We start from the raw sequence: 23,130 nt of genomic DNA on the forward strand, positions 1-23,130 counted from the left end.
GAGTGTCTTTTAGTGGTCGACGATGCCTTCCAGAAGCAATAGCTTCACTTTCTATGAAGTCATCCCGACTCAGAAGTCGCACCAATTTGCGCAAATTTGCTCAATGGCCGGTACGGTCATCCATAGAGGTGAGGCGAGATTTGGCCTAAAACCTTTTGATCCTTGTGGACATGATAACGTAGTTCTGCTGGATATGATACCTGCTCTTGGGGTCCGCTGCATGATATCATGCCAAGAAGTACTATCAAGCTGAAGGCAATCCAACGTGTTGGTCCAACAAACAACAAGGTATCTGAAACACTGCCAATTAAACCTCAGAAGTCGACTTGCACTTGGCAAAGGAGGGGAAATGATAGTTCAGTATGGGGGCTCGAATGCGGGGTTGCATTGTTCCTGCGATGTAACTCTCGAAAGGATGTATGAATATGAGTAACCGAGATCTTGTAATTCTAGGTACACGGGACTTGGTTAATGCTATCGGAGATTGGATCACTTAGTCACGAGTTTCGTGACGACGCAAGGCACCTGGCCTGTCTGTTGTATGTTGGTCAAACCAGCCTAACGTAATGCGGCGGAACCCCGGTTTTGGGGGACGAGTTTTGGATTCTAAAAGCATGATCCCATCCGCAATTAATGCAATTGCAATTCATATTATCACTCGATCACAGGGGTAATATGGGAACACAGAGGTAAGTGAAAACTAGGTTATAATTGAAGGAGACGGCATTTTTAAAACTCCTTGGGCCTCCTAAACAGTAGGGGTAAACCATGTGGAGCTAGACTTCTAGAACTTCAAAGGGATCTCTCGCATTCTCGCGCACATGGCTGTCCAGACGGCGCAGACAGTTATGTCCCGTTTTGGGAAAGTGACAACGTTGTTGGCAACACAAAAAGGCATCCGATATATCGATTACCCAGCGAGCGCGAGCCGCGGATATCATCGTAGTAAGGAGTTCATCATGAGGGAAAATAATTCACCTTCGGAAACTACACAAGACTGCGACTTAGAAGGAAAGCTAGGTATATGTCCTGCGCGGTTGATATTGCAAAGCGGGACCGAGGCCAGGATGTAACCAACATAAAGCTGAGTTCTTATGCACTGGCACATGCTAATTTCATCTTCGGTTTGATATATCCCGGACCTGGGAGAACGATCGATGTTTGTTGAAGGGAACATCTTTTCGATGATGGTAATGCGCAGAAAGGGGTGGAGGAACTCGTTGGTACTGTCTTTGGTGTTGGTGATAACATCTAGCTGCATGACACGGACCCTCAAGTTGGTATTTCGAAGTGTCGTCGGGGTTTAGAACCGATTGGCCATCTGGGTCCAACCCCTGCCTGCGGCTGAATATTCATGATTCCTATCTATCTGGAAGGAATATCGATATCGCATGCGAACAGATTTTATTGAATGAATATACGTACAGGGGGGAATAGATACAAATTTTAAAAGATCCAAGGGTAAGCGACAACAACATATGTATACATGATATATACTAAGATGAAGGAAATATTTTCAAAGATTTCTTCGCCATCCAAGACGCTTGGTCTCCGAATCACAAAGAATTCCCATCAGGTGATGGAGCCTACACGTTGCCCGGGTTGCGCAGGTTCAACCACCCTCTTTTTTTCCAATCGATGAGTTTCTCGCAAATCGCTCGTCTAAGAAAGACCAGCGGCCCTGATCCTAGCGGCCAAGAAGCTGACGGCCTCTGGAACTGTTCGGACGTAGTCGAGGTGGGCTGGGAGAATGGTGAGGGTACCATAGCAGACAGCGTCTCCGGTGTTGCAGATGATCTTGGTCTTCTCAGTTGGGAAGTTAGGGATGCGGCCGCGATCTTGCAAGTTCTGGGTATCTCCGAAAGTGACAATGCCAGCGATCTTAGCCTTGACAGTGGCGGAGAGGTTTTCCACGGCTCGGTGAGTAAGAGCAGCTCCCTGACTGTAACCGCCTCCAACGAGGATCGAATCTGGACACTTAGAAGCAGCATCATTGAAGAGGTCTCTCATCTCCGCAATCCCGGCAAGGTCGGCACCACCTGGAAGGAAGTTGGTGGAGAGAAGAGCAGCATAGTCGATTCCCTCAACTGCAACTCGGCTTGCACCAAAGGCAGTCTTCAGGCCCTGTCCGGTTGGTGGGCCAACGGTAGAACCCTAAAAATTATCGTTAGACAAATACGCTCGAATTGGAATAGAATTGAAATCATATTGAAAGGCAAGCTTACCAAGTTTCCGATCTCAGTCGAACCTCTCGCAAAGAAAAAGATGACGGGCTTGCAGCCGCTTCGGGTGTATTCATTCTCAGTAATACCGACGGTGGTTTGTCGCTTCTCGAGTCCAACTTCAGCATCAGCTGGAGTGGGAACAGCTGTGGCGAGAGCGGCGAGAGTAGAGATGATGAGTTGGAACTTCATTTTGATTGTTGGTGATGGTGGAGATAATCAATATCTTTAAGGAGGTAAGTAGACTGAGATGCTTTGGGCTAAGCTTGCGAGATTCTTTGCAAGTGGTGTTCGAGTGAGGCGGTATCCTAGAGGGTTACTGAAGCTGATGCTGTTGATGATAGTGAAATATCTTGACGACGAGGGTGAAGACTGCCCCTTTATACACATCATCGTCCATCGACATGCCAACTTGAAGATTCAGATGGTATCATGATCTCTAGCTGGAAAGCTATTCTGCCGCTTCATACCCTCGGCTAGTTCCTCGACAGTTGAGGTTATTTTGAAGCAGGGCGAGAGCTTGGTCGGTGACCAGTTTGAGATCTTTGTTTCAACCGTAACCCCAGGTATTGGTGTCGTTAATTCTAACTTTGCCTCGGAACCCCGCTTTACTGTGGATCCGCTCTACGGTCGATCCATGGATTTTAATCATCTAATTGATACTATTTCCACCTAGTTACGATGGCGACAGGGAAGTGGACACGACCCTATGGTCTAGTGCAACTTACGATATCTTCGGCCTCGGTAGCTGCTAAATTAGGTCTGGTGATATACTTACAATATACCCCTGCATATAGATGGGATGAAACCTGGGGAACGGTAGAGATCAAGCACACGGCAGTTCTAACTTGGACGGGCCACTCTCTGTCGACTTTGAAGCCATAGACTAACCGTTTCACATAGAGAGTTCGACTTGCACGTACGAACAGAATTTTACCCACGATATTCGATAACCTATGATTTGGACACGATTTTGGTAAAATACATGACGAACTTGCAAGTTCTGCAACTCTGATTATTTCCATATCGTTAGGGCCTAAGGTCCTCTTCGATGGATGGATGAGGATCTGACCCTAGATCTGCCCCGTACTTACTCTTCGAGGTCAATACCCCGGAGCACCAAGCGAGCATACCCTGGAAAAGTTAGTTGTGGGGTAGATGGGATGGCTGATCAAATCCAATATTCTGATTGGAATTTCATCTCAACTAAGAGGTTAAGGACGGCACAATACAATAGTGTGGCTTTCATCTTGCGGTTAATGTAAAGGCTTGGGCTGTCTCGGATGCGTTCTGAAGGTCATCAAACTGGCCTCTCTGCATGCACTGTTTCTGTCTATGAACACATACGCCTAGCGGCCTTAAAGTCACAGGCCTAGGCGCTTTCAATTTCCATTCACTGGATGGCAAGGCAGATAATCGTGACTATGGGGAAACGTGATGCCAGTCTATCTCTCACGGAAACGAAAGCGAAAGTTCCGGTTTCTTGAAGAGTTTTGAGGAAAGCCCGGGTTTCAAAGGTTACTACTGATTGGCCAGTCGACCCACTTACCGAGGCATATGTAGAAAGGTGGAGACGAGACCTGTACCATTAACGCCAAGCACAAGGACCAAGAAAACGTTTCTGGAGAACCTTGGGCCTGTGCACGCTCCAGAACCAGGTTTGGGGCATCGTGATCATTCAAGCTGATGCTCTACAGAGTACAGATTGAATTTGGAGGATGTTTGCTTTTGCTTACCCCTAGATTGTGATTATGCATGACGGGAGTGTTCTAGGTCTTGTTTGGAGGAAATATTCGACCACGAGTTCTAACCGGGTAGCGTAGTTTATGCAGCACATTAATTTGTTAACTGATGCCAGCTGGCCAATGTTTGATTATGGGAATCATCGTTGCTCGGCTTAAAATTCGGATAACGATTTGTAGGCGACGAGAGTAAGAGATGATGGGAAGTCGGGTTCCAAATTTGAACGGATGAAATCTGAATGAGCACCCGATTGTACGCTTTAACTCTGGTTGAAAACTTACGTATGTGGAGGCTCTGGAAGCTTTGTCACCATATGGGGATTTAGCTCGAGGCTCGGACATCTGGGCTGAGGTGCCCCCACGATACGGAGTCGGTATTTTAATACATATACATACGCGAGCCGACAGGTATTTTTTATTCAAGCACGGAGTAAGAACTCTTGGGTTAGGAGACCTGCTCGCCCAGAGAACTTTGTATGGATATTTTACATTCATGACTCGAGAAGTTAAGCCGCAACAGCGAAATACCAAGTTGATCAATCTGCGGAGAAACCTGTAGCTCTTGGTGAAGAAACTTCCATTACTGAATGATTTCGGCTATGGTCTATTACTTAGTTATGCAAGGTTCGGGGATTTTAGGAGGTCGGGCTGGTAACGAGTACGAGCATTGGCAACAAGCAACCCCCTCTAGAAAGAGAACAACCGATATACGACCGGTCATACGGACCTTAATTTTTCGTAAACGAACAGGCATCTGTATTTGCGGGAGGATGACTCGCGTTTCAGTATGCAAGAGAAGGGGTGTCTATGCTCATAGGCGTAAATGTAGGCAGGAGTAAAACTTTGCTTATTCTCCCCGCGCGCCCCTCCTGCATGCAAGGTCCCATATGGACCCACCCTCCCATACTTTGAAATCCAGATCTCTTGTCGACTCTTCGGGTGAATTTATAGCTGGTCACCTCGGTTATCCCACTGGTACGGACGCCTGAGCGGAGCATTATGTATGTATGTACAAGGGCGTATAAGTCACAACGTTCTCGGAAAGGCTTTTCAGGTCGAATTCAAAATGCGCATGGGCCCTAAATAGGCTATACTGAATATCCTGTACGCCGACTATTACATTTGTGGCAAATACCAGCTAGACTGATATAATAAATGTTTGCCTGACGGAAATGTCGACAATCATATTATCTTTATTTTGTAGACTAGATTCCATAAGACGGGCTCCACACTTGCGCAAAAATTTTAAAACCGAGCTTATCCGAACCGCGCGAGTCTCGTCGAAAATCTCTACTCTGCTACAATGGGTCAATATATATTAATATATTTTATAAATGCATGATGTCACTGACTAAACCAAATGACTAAATGTGAATTGGGATAAAACACATTATTTTCGTATTTCGCTCATGTTCTCACATGTTTCTTCATGAAAAACCTAATCAGTAGTCATTTTATTATTCTTTCTCTTTCGAACTTCTCTCGCGTATACCAATGCTGACCAATCTACTTGAAAGAAGAAACTTTTATACGTATAAGGCTCACAGTATTCGGCTGCATTCGGGCCGACTGTTCTAATTCAGCTAACTAGTCCTGAACATCTCATCAGTATTTCAGGAGTCAGGGAATATTCAAATGCCGCGGTGTTATAGACCACCGGAGTTGGAAAGAGAAACGTGGCCCACAGAGCTGGCAGGTTCTGGAACTGGACTCAACGAAAGGGCCAGATGGCCTACAAAACCTCGGCCCAGCAACCCAATTACCTATGTATATACTCATCTTATTATCTATATATGAATGCGTGTGCTAGAATATTATCGTTAGATGGGACGCTTTAACTAAATAGCCTTCGAACCTGGACGTCCGGACCCGGCGAGCTAGCAATTGCGCAACTCTTCATGTTGTCGCTTTTGTAATATTTTCGATTCAGAGCATAACCAACAAGAGGTATGAGCGAGGGCTCTAACTAGTAGCGATGCTACTTAGTATTATCCCCCGTAATCGGATTTAAGCTGATACTGTGCCAACACAAGTAGGGTCACCGAGACTACTGATACTATTGGATTCGACAGATGACATCAAATTTGAGTTGTAAACGTTGTATTTCCTAAAACGGTATCTGTCTTGGCATGTGCCGCACAAGGTTTTGGTGGGAAAAGTTAGCCTCAAATTCTAAGGAAAAGTTTCAACTGGTCATGACACCCAGTACACGCATATTGGTATTTTAGCTATCGGTAGGTCAGTTCAGGAGGTATGGCCTCTCCAAGCAGGTGAGCATATTACCATTGTATCAGAATCTCGATTAGTTATACTATCTTGGGGAAAAATTGGAAAATACAAAGCCGCAGGTTTAGCGATTAAAGAAAGTAAAGATAAGACCCCTTAGATCGGCTGGCATGATGATACTGTTTCTATGCAAGGAGTGCTTCGGCGTGCCATCCTGCATGCGATTTTGTTTAACAGCGTCTCGTTCTAATCGAGGGGTGCTGGGTTTATCCAATCGAGGGCCGGAATTTTCGGTAGGCTCCGATTCCTTGAATACATTCGAGTAACACTTTGATGTTTTCATCATGGCTGATATCGGTGCCAAAAACGCCGACAGCTGCACCGGATCCAGGACGTCAGCTTGAAGAACCGAATCCGTAATTTATATTAGCGATATTTCATTCAATTATTTAACACGTAGTGGTTTGTATTAAGATGACATCGATGATGCAAAGCTGAGCGGTTCAGCCGCTCTTCCCGCGTGAAGCGAGACTGTGGCGAGGCCGGTGAGGGGAGTTGATATTGAAAGTGCCGCTCGGATCTCAACCTCGCACCGCCCCCTTATCGTCAATGGACTTAAGGTAACACAGGTCTACATGCTCCAAGAGGCATGGAATACTTATTTACCAATGGTCCATCGCCTAAAATTCCTCTGTCCGGTTTGTTTATGCTCGGTGCATGGGAAGTTTCTACAGGCCTTGTTCATGGCATAGTTCTACAATCTTGGAAACATCCATTGCGTGCGGGTTCCTCCAGACGTAGGAGCAATAGAAAATGCACGGGGGCATCCGTCATGAATTGAGCACGCAATCATCAGCTGGATGTCTTGTCTCTTGGGATCAAGTATTTGATCTCCGCTCCATGAATTCAGCCAAGCGGAATATTGCGAGCAGCCCTCTTGTCAAAGTAGATTCGGACTTTCCCTAAGGCTCATATCCTGAGACACATAAGCTGCTCAGTAGCCTTTTGCGCTCAGCATCAAATTTCCGAAAATGCCTGTTGTGGATGTCACCAACACTTTTTCTCCCTCCTGTGATCTTTCCTAATAGGCCTATTATAGGTAGCGGAAGTAGTCGTAAGATCCGAGAGGTGGCGTTGCGATTAACGAATCTGCCCTTGCCTTGGCTCGAGAACTTATCTACGCCAAGTTGTTGCTTTATCATCCAAGCCCCAAATTTGAGGAGAATAGAAAAAGAAAGAAAGCATAGCTGAAGCAAATAATAAAGGATAAGAAATAGTCCTCCTGCGTAAGGTTCGCATGATAGGAAGGGACTCGAAGCAAGGAGTGTTAGTTCCTATAGTTGGGACCGAAGGTGTATCTTGCCTTCCATATAGGGTAGTAGATTAGCACGAAGGTGCAGGACAGTCCGTTCACAACTGGAATCTATAAAACCGTGTTAACATCGAGATATCTTCCAATTGAACTGCGCATAGTAAATCGATGGAAGGGTCGCCGTAGACGTTGTGATATGCCTTGTTAACCAGTCAAGAGTCTGGACAACTGGTCTAGCGGGAAAACGCGCCAAACTTTAAAAAAGAACTTTGACCCTGAATTCCAGGTCCTGAGACTTTCAGTTGCAATACGAGGGTTGACTATTAGACTATCGATCGATACCCCGTCCGTGCGCAAAAGTAACCAACCATATCCTCTGATACAAATTGTTATGTTGGTTGGAGTCTTTCTCACCCATTTGCAGCAATGTTTCATGTGGGCTTTGGAACAACTTGTGCTTATGAGAAAGATCTACAAATGGCCAGACACGCGCGAAAAGTCTTTCTAGACGATGGGTCCGCGGACCCACACTCAAGATGAGAATTATCCCTTTGCTCCCTCTGGTATGTATGTATTCCCTACGCCGAACGAAGAAATATTTTTTCTTGGGTGTCCCTTTGTTCGGCCGCATGAAATGTTATATTTTCTAGTGAACAGCTTTGAGAATACACCCCTGGCCTTGATCAAGCAACGGGCGCCGGCTTCAGTCAATAGATAACCTGAGTACTCCAAAGGATGCTTTTTTCTTCTCTCTTCGATCACTGGCGCTGACCCTCCCCGAAGGCGTAATTTAGTTTCCTTCGAAGTTCAATAATGTGTGCCCTGACCTAAGTACTTTTTGGGCACAGCACCTCTCGCACAGATACCTGAATTTTTGATATAAGGTATTACCATCCCCATCCCCATGCGCAGGTCTTTCTCAGCTGGTTGCCCGCAGTATCGAGAGGGTTTTACCAAACCATTGACCTAACTTTCATTCACTCATTCAAATACCGACATCTTTTCCATTTGTATCTCGATACTTACGTATCCTTCAATATCTGTTTCAGTGCGCCGCGATATCGATTCATATTCCCTCGCGACAACTACCAGGCCCAACAACACGAAAAATAAAATAAAATAAAATAAAATTATATGTATAAATTATCTTATCGATTACGATTCTTGCAGCAAGACCTCATCGGACATTAGGATATCCCTAAGGCAGTTCATCGATAGTGCCTCTTTTTATATATCGCTCATCACGCATCTAACTTTACATTCTTTCACTTCGCTTCTCCCCGAATTTATGCCACAATCTGCACTATACATTGGATCGTTTAAGAATTTGTCCAAGTGATAGAAAAAGGCCAACCAGCCCGAGTGCAAGGGAGACGTGTTCGCTGTGCGGCTATTGGGGAAAATTTAAAATCCTGGAGCTTGAGGGGGTGTGTGTACAGCACAGCACAAAGATCGACCTGTCTTGGATATTATTGAATTCGCAAATTCGAAAAGGCTTGGATCCCTCCGCTTGGACTTTTGTCAACGAAGGGCAATTTGCGAATCGGTCGACTTCCTTTCTCGGAGGCCATATAGCATCGGTATCTCATCGATCTTATTGCCTAACTGACAACTCATATATGCATACTATCTTGACGCTAATGCGCATCACATCAACATAATCAACCTCTTTGCACAATTAAAAAGATTTCAGAGGCTGCTAGGATATAGCTAGTAGTATGATACTGGTTTGACGGACAGTGGCGGAGACCAAAAAAAACTCAAGACTGTCACTATCACGTTCTGGGGCGGAACAATTCTTAGTATCGTATCGAGAAAAAACCAAAGCCCAACGTTACGGATTAAACGGAACGGCCCCAAAGCCCCGTAGGCTTTATACCACGAATATTGACCAGGCCATCGACCGGCCTAGCGAGTATTCCGCGGCGACGTGGACGCATCGATTGCGGTGAAGAGGTCCAACTTGTCAGCTGCAGCCGACACCCTATTCCTTTGTTAGCCTGCTTTCGGCCACAGGCAGGTCCCCACACTGCAAGAACACTTAGGAGGTAAAGCTAACCCCGAAGCTGGCAGGCCTTCGCGACGTTACCATTGGTCGTCACAATTACTGGCGTATCAGCTAGGCCTTTTAGCTAGAAACTGCCATGGAGGTGATTCAGCTTGCCGCTGGGACTGCAGGCCTGTCTTCTAAGCACAGAGCTCAACATCAACGACCATCTCATGTCTCCTTACTAATACCTTCGAATTCTGTAACTAACCCCCTTCTTGTATCTTCCCCAATTTCTTTCCGGTATTCCTGTGTTTCTTCGTCATCTGCGTCATCTCTTCCTTCTGCATCTTCCCCTTTTTTTCTTAACGGCGAAAGTGACGGGTTCGAAGCTGGAGAGGTAAGCAGCCGAAGCAACACGCCATCCCCCACTGAGCTTCCGGCATATATAACTTCGACCACTGCCACTCCAGCTGTCGAATATCGTCGTTCGAACTATCGTTCTTCTTCGTCTCGATCTCTTTCGTACTGTAGTAGTAGTCCTACCAAGAATAGCGTTTCTGCTGTTGTGCCTTGTGATACCACCGCTAGCGTTTCCGGGTCCAAGGCTTGTGTGGCAAGGACAGGGACAAGGCCCAATCCTCGACCTTCTACACTTTCACCGTACGACCACAAACCCGACCAACTCGACACCAATTGCTTTGGTAGTTCTTCTTCTTCTCAAAGAACGGATACCGGGAGTAGGTTAAGCTGGTACAACCCCCTGCTGTCTGAAAGATTCCAGTTAGGATACGTGGACGAGCTCTCCGAGGACCTTGCAGACGAGTTTGATTCTTGTGATTCGTCTGATACAGAAGGCCCAGCCGACGATAAACCAGCTTTCCAGGCCATTCAAGAGTCAATTCTATTCTTCAATACCATCTCTGACATTCCAGTCCCTGCTTTCGTGGAAAACGCTTCGCATTTTCAGAATTCGCTAGCGCCACACAAACCAAATTCTAAGTCGCCACTAACACAACTTTCGAAGGAATCAACCAGCTCTCGGACGTTATCACCATCCTCGAGTGGCCAAGTCAAGAAACCTTCATTGGTATCTCTTGACAAAGTTGCCCAGAATTCTTCTCCCATTCTTAAACAGGATCCCGATTCTCTTGACGACTTAGACTCTTTATATAGCTTTTTATACCCTAGTGGTTCTGCCAGCACATCAATCACCTCGGCTCCTCTCTTTCCTTCTAAGGAAGCAGCCGAAGCACGCGCCCGAGCACAAATCGACCTTGAAATAGAAGCTGCTATAAACGAGAGTACACGTCTAGAAGAAGAAAGAAGAGCTAGGGAGGCTGAGGAAGACGCAGAGTTCTTGAGGGCATTACACGAAAGCATCATTGCTGGGAGGGAAGCACAGGCTCGAAGAGACGATCTCGAATTTCTAGACCGACTTTTCAGCAAAAACAGGCCTGTGTCTCCGCTTAGTGATTGCAGTAGTATCTCTTCTAGATCTTCCGTTTATTCCTCCTGTAGAAACTCTACGATCTTGACTGTGCTATCACCTCGTCCTTCAAAGTCCCCAATCAAATCTCTCCCTTCAACAGACACGTCATCCGATATGCCGTCTACCCCGGAGGAAGTTCCCACTCCACTGTCACACAGCTCGCGAGAACGGCCAATATCCGCAGTTCGTGAGAAGAAGCCAAAGTCAAAAGGGTCTGCTGCCGATCTCTACGAGATCTCTAAAGACAAACTGGGTATTCGTCCTACACTGCAGAGAGCCCATACATCGACAGGTGGAGGCTTTAGGAGACTACTTGGGCTCAGCGGGAAGAGTACCCATGCAGATAATAGTGAAGAAGAGAGACTGTAGGTGTCGTTTAATTTTTTTCTTCTTCCTCCTCCAATTTGCTTCCGTAAAGTTATTCAATCGGAATTCTTTAATGCTTTCAATATTTTCTTATAATATCCTGTATATAAAATTAAATATCAGCCGTACTGATACAATTTGTGATAGTCATGCAAAGTCTTCACGTTCAAGCAAAAAAGGTGATGAGAGACCTCCTATGGACCGAACTGCTAGTGAACCTAGTACACCCCGAAGCGCGCATCGACATCGCCACCACCGACATCATAGCGACGATGTAGAAAGGGATAAAGAAAGGGATAGGGAAAGGGATAGGGAAAGGGATAGGGAAAGGGATAGAGATAGGGATAGGGAAAGAGACAGGGAAAGAGACAGGGATAAGGGAGGAGATGGCAGTAGGGATAGCAGCCATCGCAGGAGCCACCGTCACCATCGTGGACACTCTGAAGTATCTTCATCTTCAAAAGATTCCAGAGATAAGCGAAGATCTAGGGACAAACCCAAGGCTCCCGAGGAAAGCCCCAATAAAAGGCCACACGATCGAAGCCCAGAGGAAGTCCCTGTTCCAACTCCACCCAAAGCCTCTACTCCTACCATTCCCGAGGCACCAGTGGTACCGGTGGCAGAACCAGCACCAGCGACACTCCCCGAACCCCGCTCAGAGAGCGTGGGCCAGCCGGTCGAGCCAAGAAGGAGAAGAAAAAGACATGCATCTCTCGGTGATATTCTTAGAATATCTCGGAAGCTCAAAGCCGGGGCACCTTTGGAACCCGCAGCGCCTCCAGAGCCTCCAACAATGTAAGTTGAAGACACCGTACTGACGAAAACCCTAGCTAGCTTCTTTGAACGAAGTATACTAACTAGTGAATTGAAGGGTTGAATGTGTCACTTGCTTGTCCGACGATATACCAGAAACAGAAGCCGCGCAGTTGGAATGCGGCCATGCTTTCTGTAACGACTGCCTCGTCCGTCTCTTCGATCTTTCGTTGACAGACCCTGCACATATGCCTCCTCGATGTTGCCAGCCGACGCAACACATCCCCCTTCATCATGTGGATAAGCTCCTTTCCAGAAAGACGAAAATCCTCTGGAATAAGAAGTACCAAGAGTATACAACCACTAACCGGCGATATTGCCCGGCTACAGACTGTGGAGAGTGGATCAAGCCTACGGATTTCACAACAGTCGAAGGTGTTGAGGTTGGAACTTGCTCACGCTGTAAAATGACTGTCTGCGGTCTTTGTGGTCTTAAAGAACACGGCAAGGAGGAGTGTCCTAAGGACGAGTTCTTGAATCAAGTTCGTGAACTCGGGAAGGAGTTAGGCTGGCAGAGATGCTATAGCTGCAGAGCTATGGTAGAACTCGAGAGGGGGTGTAACCATATGACCTGCCGTTGCACAGCAGAATTCTGCATGATCTGTGGTGCCAAGTGGAAAACGTGTGAATGCCCGTGGTTCAACTTCCCACCAGAGGAAGACGATGCTCCGCCTCCCCGTCTTGACGAAAACGGCCATTTAGTTGACGACTTGGCTTGGGGCTGGGATCCTCGCACTGAAGACGACGAACGCGTCGCCCGCCAACTTGCGGCAGACTTTGAAGAGCTCGATGTCAATGAACGAGATCCCCATGCACGAACTGCCTGGGCTCCTCTATTCACTGGGGCAATCGGAGAAGGTGTCCTGAGACTCCTAGGAAGGACTCGCCACCTCGAGGGAGCCGCGTTGGATAGACTCCGGCGTGCATACGCCGCAGCTTTCGACGACGATTTCATGCTAGGTGATAGTGAACACGAGAGCGACGACGAGGTCGCAGACTTCATGGGTGGTAATAAGAACTCTGCTTCTCACAGAAATATGCCGCCAACCCTTCGAACGACTCAATCTGATGACTACGAACGCCGTCGCAAGAAGCGGGACTCTACTTACAACCTCGACTGGAGTCCACACCACTCTCGGGAGGACCTGAGTGAAGGTGGTGCAGATTTTGGCTTTTTACCCCAACTTACGAAAACTTTCCTCCCGCATATGTTCGGCGGTGGGCACCACAACACAGATTCCCAAACAGAAAATTCCAACGGCATGCGTGAGGACATGGGGCGCTATGGCGATCTTCTTCAAGGAGACCTCAGCGGCTCGAGGAAGGAATTCGGAAGGGTCAACTGGGGTGGTGTGGGCGCCGCTTAGGAAGCTGGTACTAGAACGAACCCAATATGGATTTATCCTTGCCAATACATTTACAGGACTCGGAAATAGTCCTTACCAATCTGGTATTCTATTCAGCATTTATATACTTCAAATCTCTGCTTAATTTCCTAATGTTTACAAAAAGTCCCCCAACTAACTCCATCCACAGCGTACACTAGCGGAAAATTTTGGCTTCTTTCTTTGAGTGGACTGTCAAAAAAAACCTTAGCATAATATTAACGTGCATTCAGCGATTTGTATTACTAGACCATCTTTCCACCTTTTCAAATTGTCGAAACAATCTGTACTGTTTCTTATATGCATGAGCCTCATCGATTTCTCGAGATAAAATTACCCGGACCGATATCCATTTCATAAATGATACTAATTGCGGTGTCAGACCCTGTGCTCTATGCATGGTCTGCGCGCCAAAATTCTATATATCAATGTACACATTGCAGGAAATGTTCCGTAAAGACAGTATCTTTGCCACCTTTGAGACCTTTTATTAGTGTGTTAGTACATGTACTTTAGCCTTGAGGCTAATATTTGCGTCTGAAATCTGCATGCTTCGTCCTCTCCGACCAAATAAGACTTGCATATAATCTGACCTAATAGCTCGCGTTTATTAATACTTCAACCTCCGCTTTATTTTCTAGTATCATATAGGTTTTTATCAACTCAATGGCCTAGGAGTCTGCTCTATTGAAATTCCTAACCAAGCATTTTTTTTCCCCTGGCCTCCAAGCCACCACTTCGCTCTCTCTCACCCATCCATGCGGAGTTTTGTATAAATTATTACCAGCGATATAACTTACAACCATGGCAAGCACCAACACACAGCCGGCGCCACGGACCTCGGGACCCGAACCTTTGCCTTTCGCCCAGCGGCGTCAAACCTTCGAATCCAGACTTCGACGTCGTAATATATTCAAGGAAGTAGCTACAGCGAAGGTAGCCGCAATGCGGCAGGCTCAAAGCCCAAAGGACTCAGCACACCTTCCAGGCACCGGCATCAATACCCCGCGTAAATGTAAACTTAGGATGCCAAAGCCTCGACAAGAATCTCCAGAGTATATAAATTCGGAATCTGAGGTGATGGGGCCCCGGAGTACAACTAAAACTAAAAACTTTCGGATTATTGGGTATATTCCTAAGGGATTTAAGCTTGTAGGGGTTGTCATGTTTAACATTTTTCGGATAATGTGTATACTGGATGACAAGGAAGTTCATAGTTCGCAGCAGCTTCCTGATCAAGATCCTAGCTATCATAAGGCCCCCCAAAAGGAAGCACTTACTCGAAAGCTGCGGAGAAATGGTACCTGGGGCAAGGGCTTTAGATCCAAGCTTGACTAGTTATCATGAGTTGTCAAGGGGATTAACTATTCGTGCGGAGTTACTACGCGATTGGGGGGTTGTTTATCTAAACCTTGTACTACCGTTTACTTTCAAATCATTTTATCAACTATGGAAGCTGATCACGTTATACGGGACATCCCATCCGAAGAGCCTTAGTGTGCAACTTAGGACCTGGATATCGAAGGACTATCGCTCGCACATGGGTGTGAGTAAGAATGTGTTGAGTCCATGCTATTTCTTAAGCTGGGGGAGAGGCTATGGTCGCTAGTTGAGTAATCATTGACGACCTGCAAATATTGAGAAGTGCAGAACCAGTTATTTACTACCTGATGTAATAAGTTATCTGAGGCTCACGAGTCAGGGATCTTAGATATTGGTGGCGGAGGTCGCAATTTTTTGAGATCCTTCAGCCCCATATCTAAGTTTGATATATATCTCGGAACCAAATCAATAGGTGCCTTCGGACTTCTCCACACGACCAATTGGAAACAATCGTACCTTCCGAGTACCCTTAGTAGCTGTTAATACCCGTTGATACTTGCATATTTGGGCCTTGGCTATTGCGAAGATTACTAATTCCTGTGTCATTATCAAGTCAATGCTGACAATCGATAGCATGCACATGCACATTTGCGAGTCTGTACAGCTGTAGGTATCCGTTCGAGGAATCTCCGCACCGTGACAGCGGGCCTGCCTTCATTCCGAATTATCCAAAGGCTGCATTATAGCCTGCCTAGGCAGGTTAGCATCGACGAACTTGGTAATGGTATCCTTTAGCTGTCCGATATTCCCTAGCCCTTGACTGCGTGGCCCAATGATAGACACCCTTGGCCGACCTTACGCGGGTCGTCTACGTTCGCTATCCGCGAACCACTGCCACTCGGACTTTCCTTTGTGGCGTTCGCAGATGTCCATATGAACACGTGCAATGCGGTGGATGAGTCAGCGGAATGGTTGGGGAAAAGGGGAAGCTAGATTTTTGACCGGATACCGATGGCAAAGTCTGCTCGTCTGTATCCGAAACTTCTATTGATCGATCCATCTTCTCTCTCAGGCCCAGATTCATGGCCCGCTACTCGGTGATAATGACCATAGCTAGATCTTGATTCGAGATTTGTACTAAGCTAGGTAATATACCCATATACAGAGACTATCTAGATCTGTAGAGCTAACACCGGAGGAATTGCAGATGGCGATGGCGCTGAAGCCAGTAGATGATAGCACGGATGGAATACAATCGATTTATGAAGCCACGCACCTTTTTATCATCTCTTCGCTATTTTCAACGATTTAAACTCCATCTCGAACGCCATTTACCCGAAATGTCGAAGTGGAGCATCGAGGTACGGGCTAGAAAGCTCGAATTTTGAGCAAATGTGTTAAACTCGCACCGGTCCAGCCTCGAGCGGTAACAGCCCATTCAAGCACGATGAATTCGCGATCTCTAAAAGAACCAGAGAGAGTAAGAAGCATCTTCCTATTCATTCCAGGAAATATTCCTTCGTCCGTGTTAATGTAAAAGTTTAGTTGTCACCTAGAAACTGGGTCCGCAGGTACACAATGCCGGTGCTACAACACAGAAATCGACCAGACTGCAACACACCAATGCAATGGCCTCGATCTGTCAGCCGTCCCGAGTATATGCACCCGTTATAACCTATCCCGCAATATCAAGGTCGAGGTATATTAAACAGGCCTGGAGCAAGGGCAACGAATAACAGAAAGCCGAGGTCGCTTGCTCCCGCTGTTGGCGACCCGGGTTGGGGTAGTCATAATCTGCGACCCAAGTTTCGGCCGTTTGAAGATACGGGGTCGCCGGCAGTTGAATTCCTGCCCTGAAATAAGGTTACACAACCCTTTGACCTAATTGGGTCGGAACCACCCGGTCGGAACGTTTTGATACGGCATCGCCGATGGTCCATACGACGGTTTTTGGATTAGTGACTGTTTCAATCTTGGCCCGAGACTGAGATGGCTATTGATAGTTATCATATTTGGGAACGGTCTTTACCCATCGGAAAACTTTCAATCTACGTAACTAGTTTAAATATTTGAATCCTTCATGTTAATATTCGGTAATTGGCTCAAGCTTACTTGTTTTTACAACCAAGAGTCTTGATAGAATCAATTCAGCTGGACAAGGGCCAGCCTTCCTCGCCTAAAGATTCTCCAAAACCATCGATACCCACCGATGAGTAATCTCTCCCATGCTCTGGCTGCAGGATACCTGTTTATGCATGCAACATATCAGATGTCGGGGCGCATGATGCTGCCACAGCCCAATCAACAACCATGGATCTCCCTTGACGCTCCTTGGGACACATATACACAATACGACAAGATCGGTATATGAATATTAATACGTTTATTAATATTTTCCGCCACGACCAACAAAACGCCCTGTCAGGTCCTCGGTTACGTACATCTGCAGAACCGAGAACCAGGCCCCTCGATTTTGCGATTCTTCCACTGCCCCCTCGGCCTTGGATGCACTCTAACGGAGGATCCGACTCGCGCTGGTCCTCCCAGAGCTGAACGGTTCGATTACTCATTTTTGGGCTCATAATACGGGTCTTTGAGGGAGAAGTTTGAATTGGTGATTGGTCAGAATTAACTTCAGATCCAACACATTTATCTGTTGGAGAAGTTTCCCATTGATTTCATTGCAGTTGTCATGTCATGATCGGGACATCGATGAATGAATCATCATGAAATCCTTCACACAGTTCGAAATTGTTATCAAAGTTCGTACGAGATCTATTTCGGTGTGGAGAATTGAGAGTGAATTTCTATTGTAATAACTATATGCAAGCAAAGGAAAGGGGAAAGAAGCAGGTGTTGGCGCCTATGTATAATGCCTTGCTCATCAACAATCTAAACCAACGTCGGGTAGACGAAAGGAACTCCATCGCAATGCGAACGTTGAGGGGTGGTACGAATTGATCAAGAAAATAAAAAAAAGGGTGAACACCGGTATCAGATATGAACAACTGTTTTAACACGCTTCAAGGGCTACAGTAGAGTACGCTAAATGCAGGGGAGTAGAGGTAGAAAAAAAAAAGTTACACTAAGGACATGAGTTATGAAATGAATATAGAAGTTAAGTGATTATCCATGTTCAAATATTGCAAATGATGCGCCCAGAGTGGCGATGAAAGGATGAAGTTTGAGTCCTGCCCAGTAGGAAAACTACAAAAGAAAACTGGAAAATTGGGTAACGGGGCTTAGAAAAAAAATTCAGCGAAACAGATTACAAAGATAGTGGATACATCATTGTGGCTGCTGACATGTACAGCGAAGAACGGGAACGTTTCAAAAGGGCGGGAAGGTGGCATTAAAAACAATCAAGAAGCGAAAAAAAATACACAAAAAGGAAGAAAGAACAAAAAAGGAAAAATAAAATAAAAATAAAAATAAGAATAAAGAAATAAAGTAGAGATATCTTAAGTAAGCACCAATTGGCTATCTAAAACAAGATCATGTGGAAAATTCAGTGTTAGGTGCGAGGCAGAAGAATCGCCATGTTGAAAGTTTCATTCGATGTCCACTCCTATTTCGCTGTGTAAACTGTGGGCGCTTCCTCGTGAAGAACTAGCATAAACAGTTGGGATTGCGTCGTGGACTCTGCGTTGAATTTCACCAGCGATCCATTTGCGAACTTCGGGTGCGAGGGTTGTTTTCCCTTCCTCAAGGTCTTCGATCATTTTGTGTACTCCGGTTAGCTTCAAACATATCTCCCAAGTACGACTCCCTGCGCTACACACGGATGCCTTGGCTAGTTCGAAGTCGTCGTCTGTTCCATGTTCTAAGGTGCTTAGGAAGGTGTTTGAGGCGTACGGATCGATTAATAGAATTTCTGGTGATAAAGTATCAACTAAGGACTGCCACCGTGCTCCTCTCTTATCTTCATGAGCGATTGGGTTTGTTGGCATGGCTCCAGGTGGGCTTTGCTGGTATTCCCAGTGAGATGACATTGCAGATGAGCGGCGTCCTGACCCTGCGACCTCTTGGTAGAAGGTGTCCACTTGGCCAGTCATTTCGTACATGCTGTGGCGTGCTATACTATTTTTACGCTTCTCCAGAGATCTGTAAAGCCTTCGGATTGCGTTATTGTCTTCGACAGCAAGGTAGTTGTACCCGTAAACGTAGTTGGTGAAGTTCAACGTAAGAAGCCAGTCGAAAGCAACCGTCGGGGCCTGAAGCATATTTGGTTGAACGAAATCATAGCTCGAATGGGATCGTGAAAGCGTAGGAGGTGATCGGTGAGTCGGAGTAATGTGGGATGTCGACATACTAAGCGTCGCAGCATATAACGCCGGATCAGCTAGGTAATCTCCAAGAGTGGTACTTGGTAAAGTTGGAACCATTGTTCCTGTAGAGTACATTTCCGGAGGTACCATTGCCCTCGAGCCAGCAGCGGTTGACTGAGAATGTGGCATTCCTCGAGTACGATAGACTGGTGGCTCTTCTCCAGACTTCGAGACATTCGCAGAGCAAGCATAACCGTACTTGATGCATCTATCACATTTGACGCCTGGCCATGGGCGCTCACGCGGCACACACTGTTGGAAACGAAGCTCTGTTAGTATATATTTCCTTTTGTCTTGGCTTAGGGTAGAGAGGTTGGCAAAAAAGGGGAAGGTCCTAACACCATCGAAAACCCCTCTTTTGTGTGGACAAAATCGACGATAAGTTGAGTTTCCAACTTATCTTGGTGGGCATTGTGTAATTAAGAAGGATGAAATCTACTAACCTTTTGTCTGTCTTTGCGACACTGTGTACATTTGAAGTACTCTAATTTGCTGGCTTTCGGCATATTAGCGCTTGAATAATCGATTGTCGATCTTTGAGACATTGTGGGATGTTGAAGAATATGGGTAGGCGGAAATTCGGTCTCTATATATTGCTGAAATATTACCCTAGCTGTCGAAGGTGTATGCAAGTGTTCTACCGGTGTCAGAGCGATCTTGTTCGCTCTGTAGAAGGTATAGAGGAGTGTGGAAGTGGAGAGTGATAGAGATCAGGATTGCGGCTATATGTAGAGGGTCTGTTGTAGATAGAATACCGTTAACAATCCGCAGATTAAATTGCTTATTCTTAGGTTCTTATTCAAGAATCTATGTCGCTCTGAACGAAAAAATTAAGAGGCTATATGGAAAATACAAGATTCTGATGATGTTGAACTATCAAGACCTGGGATGGCTCTGCACTTGACATAGCTATATAAAATTTTCCGCGCAAGCAGGCTTGCATATGCAGGCTAGAGAGTGTGTGTGACGGGAATTTGGGCTCAACTTGCACCGGGTTTACTTTCGAACGGAGAACTTGCATGGATTGAACGGATCGGAAAAGTCTTACCTTCTAAACCCAGATGTTGTTGGAAAATGGATATAAACGGTATACTTAATGCCGGCAAGGTAACTCCGATGGTGTCGTAGTTATTTTAGGGACGCTAGGTATATATCTGAATTTAAAGAGGATACCGGTCTTAAGATGGTAGATGCACTATCCGGCTTCGGTCCTCCCCGTACGCGATGTTCCAATTAATGAGCCGTACGGTAGGCAAGAGCGAAGAAGCGAAAGTCCAGGAACGACACCCGGCGGGAAAAACAAATGTGTTGATTTTAGTACGATGGTGTTGTCGTATGTTGCCTTTGGAATTGAATAGTTTCCCACAAGCCGAATTCACAGTCTTCGAGAAGCGGTATTTGGAACTGCGAATGTGGATATGTCCAGTGGCTAGCTGAAGTCGGCTGGTATTAGCGCTCTGATTGCCCTTATTCTGACGATTGAGGTTTCCTAATTTACATTTGCTTGATATCTGAAGTGTTGAGAATCCCAATCCAGAAATCTGATTTCCTGGAGCTATTTCGAGAACCGAACACAAACTAGGTAAGCCCGAAGGATTACCTAAGTAGTGGATGGTAGGTAGCGTTTGGTCGTGGGACCCTTTGACCGTATTTTAGAGGTAGTGGTACCGCTGCAAACAATAGCACAGCCTGGGAGTCTAACTATCTGGGCTCCGGGCAGAGTCTCCGCGCGATTTGTGTGTATTGCGATTAATTGGAAAGAAGAGATCTCGTTAGGAACGGAAAACAATGCAGTACGTGCAGTATACTCTTTCAGGTACGGGTTCCGGTAGACTCAATCAAATGCGGGCATTCGACCGTTTTAGGGCAATGCAAGTGCGATAATTGCAAGGTGTCTTTTGTCAACTCTGATTTCTCAAAGTTAAATAGTGATTTATCTCTGTCTTCGAAATTGACTGTTTCGATTCTTGACTGCTGATGGTCCACTCGATGATTTTTTCATTCCCAAACACAGGCTATCCAGTCTCTTAAGTATCTGAAGTCTGAGTGAGTCTAAAATCCTCCCAGGATTCATTGTGCAGAAGAATTGGGTAGCCAATACGCCTGTCCGCAATGACGAACTCATAAAAACAGTAACTAGTGGATCAACTTGCTCAAATTTCCCCATGAGACCTGATACTATCGTGGAAACATGATATCAAGAGCTTGAGAGCGAATGGGTGGGTGGTAACCCGTCTAACGGTGGTTCCGACTAAGCAACCACGTTTAGTCCAAGAGTCCAGGTCATGCCGTACCTGAGCTTTCTTGCTCATGAGCTAGCTTGCTGCATCATGCTTTTCTTCCCTGTCCTGGGATTTAGGATGGGAATATACATATTTTAACGTTCGCTCTCTGCGATTAGATGTTCACCAATCATCATACGGGTTTTGGCAGGGATGCTGGAAGTGGAGCAGCACCTGCAGAACCCTTGCAACTTGGCGTTGGTTTTGGCAGACCCTGCCCAGGCCTCCAGGCAGGCTTTCGCTTCGTTCCCTGTGATACGAACAGTTGAGCCTCCTTGCTCCTCTTTGAGGCGCCGCTGCAAGACTTTGCATCAATGTCGGTTCCCGGCTATGCAGAACGCACATTCAGTGACTAGATTCTGATTATGGTAGACTCTGCTCGAGCTGAAGCTTGTTCGCTCTCATAGGAATACATACATATGACTGATAGCCAAGGGAACATCTTTTTTGAGGTTGAAACTTGCAATTCTCCACAACGGCATGCTAGTAGACGCTATTCTCATTTTGCGGCCTGCAGGCCTGGAGCTTTAGGCAGCGCGACAGTGGATTAACGAATATTTTGTCCTATAATGTGGGTGCTGTAGACCTAACCGAAACCGTGCTGACGCTCTAGATTGAAAGTGCTGACAAACACTTGAGCGTCCATACCATTTGCAGATACTCATGAATTGTAGCTTCGCACATCCTGCATTAGCCGTCACGAGGCTCGTGAGCCTTCAAACGATCCGGATTCTCGGCTTTCAGCTATGCAGGAACACTCTGGCGGATTGGTCCGTTTAGTCACCGCATGCGCTCTTGCTCCTCTACGTCTAGTCAGCTTTCGCAAGAGGGCCCTAGGTCGGGTTCCTCGATCCAATCCAACGGCTCCGGAGGCACCCGTCATTCGTGGCCCTTTAATGACGCCCATTCCGAGCGTTTTTACTGGTCGATAGCCGCAGTTTCATAACCATGAGGCTTAAGATCCGGCTAGCTTATCAGAGGTAATAGCTAACCGAGATCCACGACCCGTCGGGCGATTGAGCAATTGAGATGCAGCATCCCATTTCACCCTTCTTTCCCCCCCACACACACTCATCAAAAAAAAAAAAAAAAAAAAAAAAAAAAAATTTATGTATCCTGTCGGAAGAATTGACAGGTGGTCAATTTCGTAGCATCGTAGCCTTTCGTGGCATTTCGGCGTCAGTATCATCCAAATTTGCGAAACTATGATTAGTATACTTGTCACGAAAGACTTACGTTGCCGTCGGCTTTGCCTTGGCCTAGCCAGTTCTGTTCTACGCTGGTGGGACAGTTGATTCTGCGTGCAAGCGTCCCACAAGCCAGCTGGTATACACAATGGGGAGTGCGAAGGTGTGCAGGCCTGTTACTGCGAGGGGTAGCGCAGTATGAGGTTTCTTCGGCGAGATAACACAATTTTTAGCGATCAGTGAGGAGTGCATGAGCCAGCTAATGCCGGAACGTTCCACCAGCCACACACTCGAGCATGTATGTATTTGTGGCTTTAACGCTGACTTGTAACTGCGGAGTGTCTACGCCCGGATGCTCCGGGAACCTTGGCCCTGGGACTAGTTGCATATCCATGCCTAGCTGATAATGTGAGGGAATCCTTTGGGTGGAGTGCGGCACCTCTGAGGAGCCTCTGGGAACGCCTG

The 23,130-nt window shown here is 46.3% G+C and overlaps 4 protein-coding genes across 4 annotated transcripts; 2 read left to right on the plus strand and 2 right to left on the minus strand.

Moving 5' to 3' along the window:
• Nucleotides 1-1,662: 1,662 nt before the first annotated feature.
• Nucleotides 1,663-2,414, minus strand: DFL_003684 (uncharacterized protein; the record flags this gene model as incomplete). Its single annotated transcript, XM_067632656.1, has 2 exons — nt 1,663-2,154; nt 2,226-2,414. 2 exons carry the CDS (start codon nt 2,412-2,414, stop codon nt 1,663-1,665), a joined length of 681 nt encoding a protein of 226 aa, XP_067490904.1.
• Nucleotides 2,415-9,646: 7,232 nt separating this feature from the next.
• DFL_003685 (uncharacterized protein) lies at nt 9,647-13,527 on the plus strand (the record flags this gene model as incomplete). Its single annotated transcript, XM_067632657.1, has 3 exons — nt 9,647-11,346; nt 11,495-12,142; nt 12,219-13,527. The coding sequence occupies 3 exons, from the start codon at nt 9,647-9,649 to the stop codon at nt 13,525-13,527; spliced, it is 3,657 nt and encodes a 1,218-aa protein (XP_067490905.1).
• Nucleotides 13,528-16,208: 2,681 nt separating this feature from the next.
• Nucleotides 16,209-17,085, plus strand: DFL_003686 (uncharacterized protein; the record flags this gene model as incomplete). Its single annotated transcript, XM_067632658.1, has 5 exons — nt 16,209-16,229; nt 16,286-16,348; nt 16,414-16,439; nt 16,828-16,920; nt 16,998-17,085. 5 exons carry the CDS (start codon nt 16,209-16,211, stop codon nt 17,083-17,085), a joined length of 291 nt encoding a protein of 96 aa, XP_067490906.1.
• Nucleotides 17,086-18,419: 1,334 nt separating this feature from the next.
• Nucleotides 18,420-19,741, minus strand: DFL_003687 (uncharacterized protein; the record flags this gene model as incomplete). The annotated part of the gene is made up of 2 exons (XM_067632659.1): nt 18,420-19,448; nt 19,640-19,741. 2 exons carry the CDS (start codon nt 19,739-19,741, stop codon nt 18,420-18,422), a joined length of 1,131 nt encoding a protein of 376 aa, XP_067490907.1.
• Nucleotides 19,742-23,130: the final 3,389 nt, after the last annotated feature.

This window comes from Arthrobotrys flagrans, assembly GCF_004000055.1.
Source record: "Arthrobotrys flagrans strain CBS H-5679 chromosome Unknown unitig_0, whole genome shotgun sequence".
In the NCBI taxonomy this organism is placed as follows: Eukaryota; Fungi; Ascomycota; class Orbiliomycetes; order Orbiliales; family Orbiliaceae; genus Arthrobotrys; species Arthrobotrys flagrans.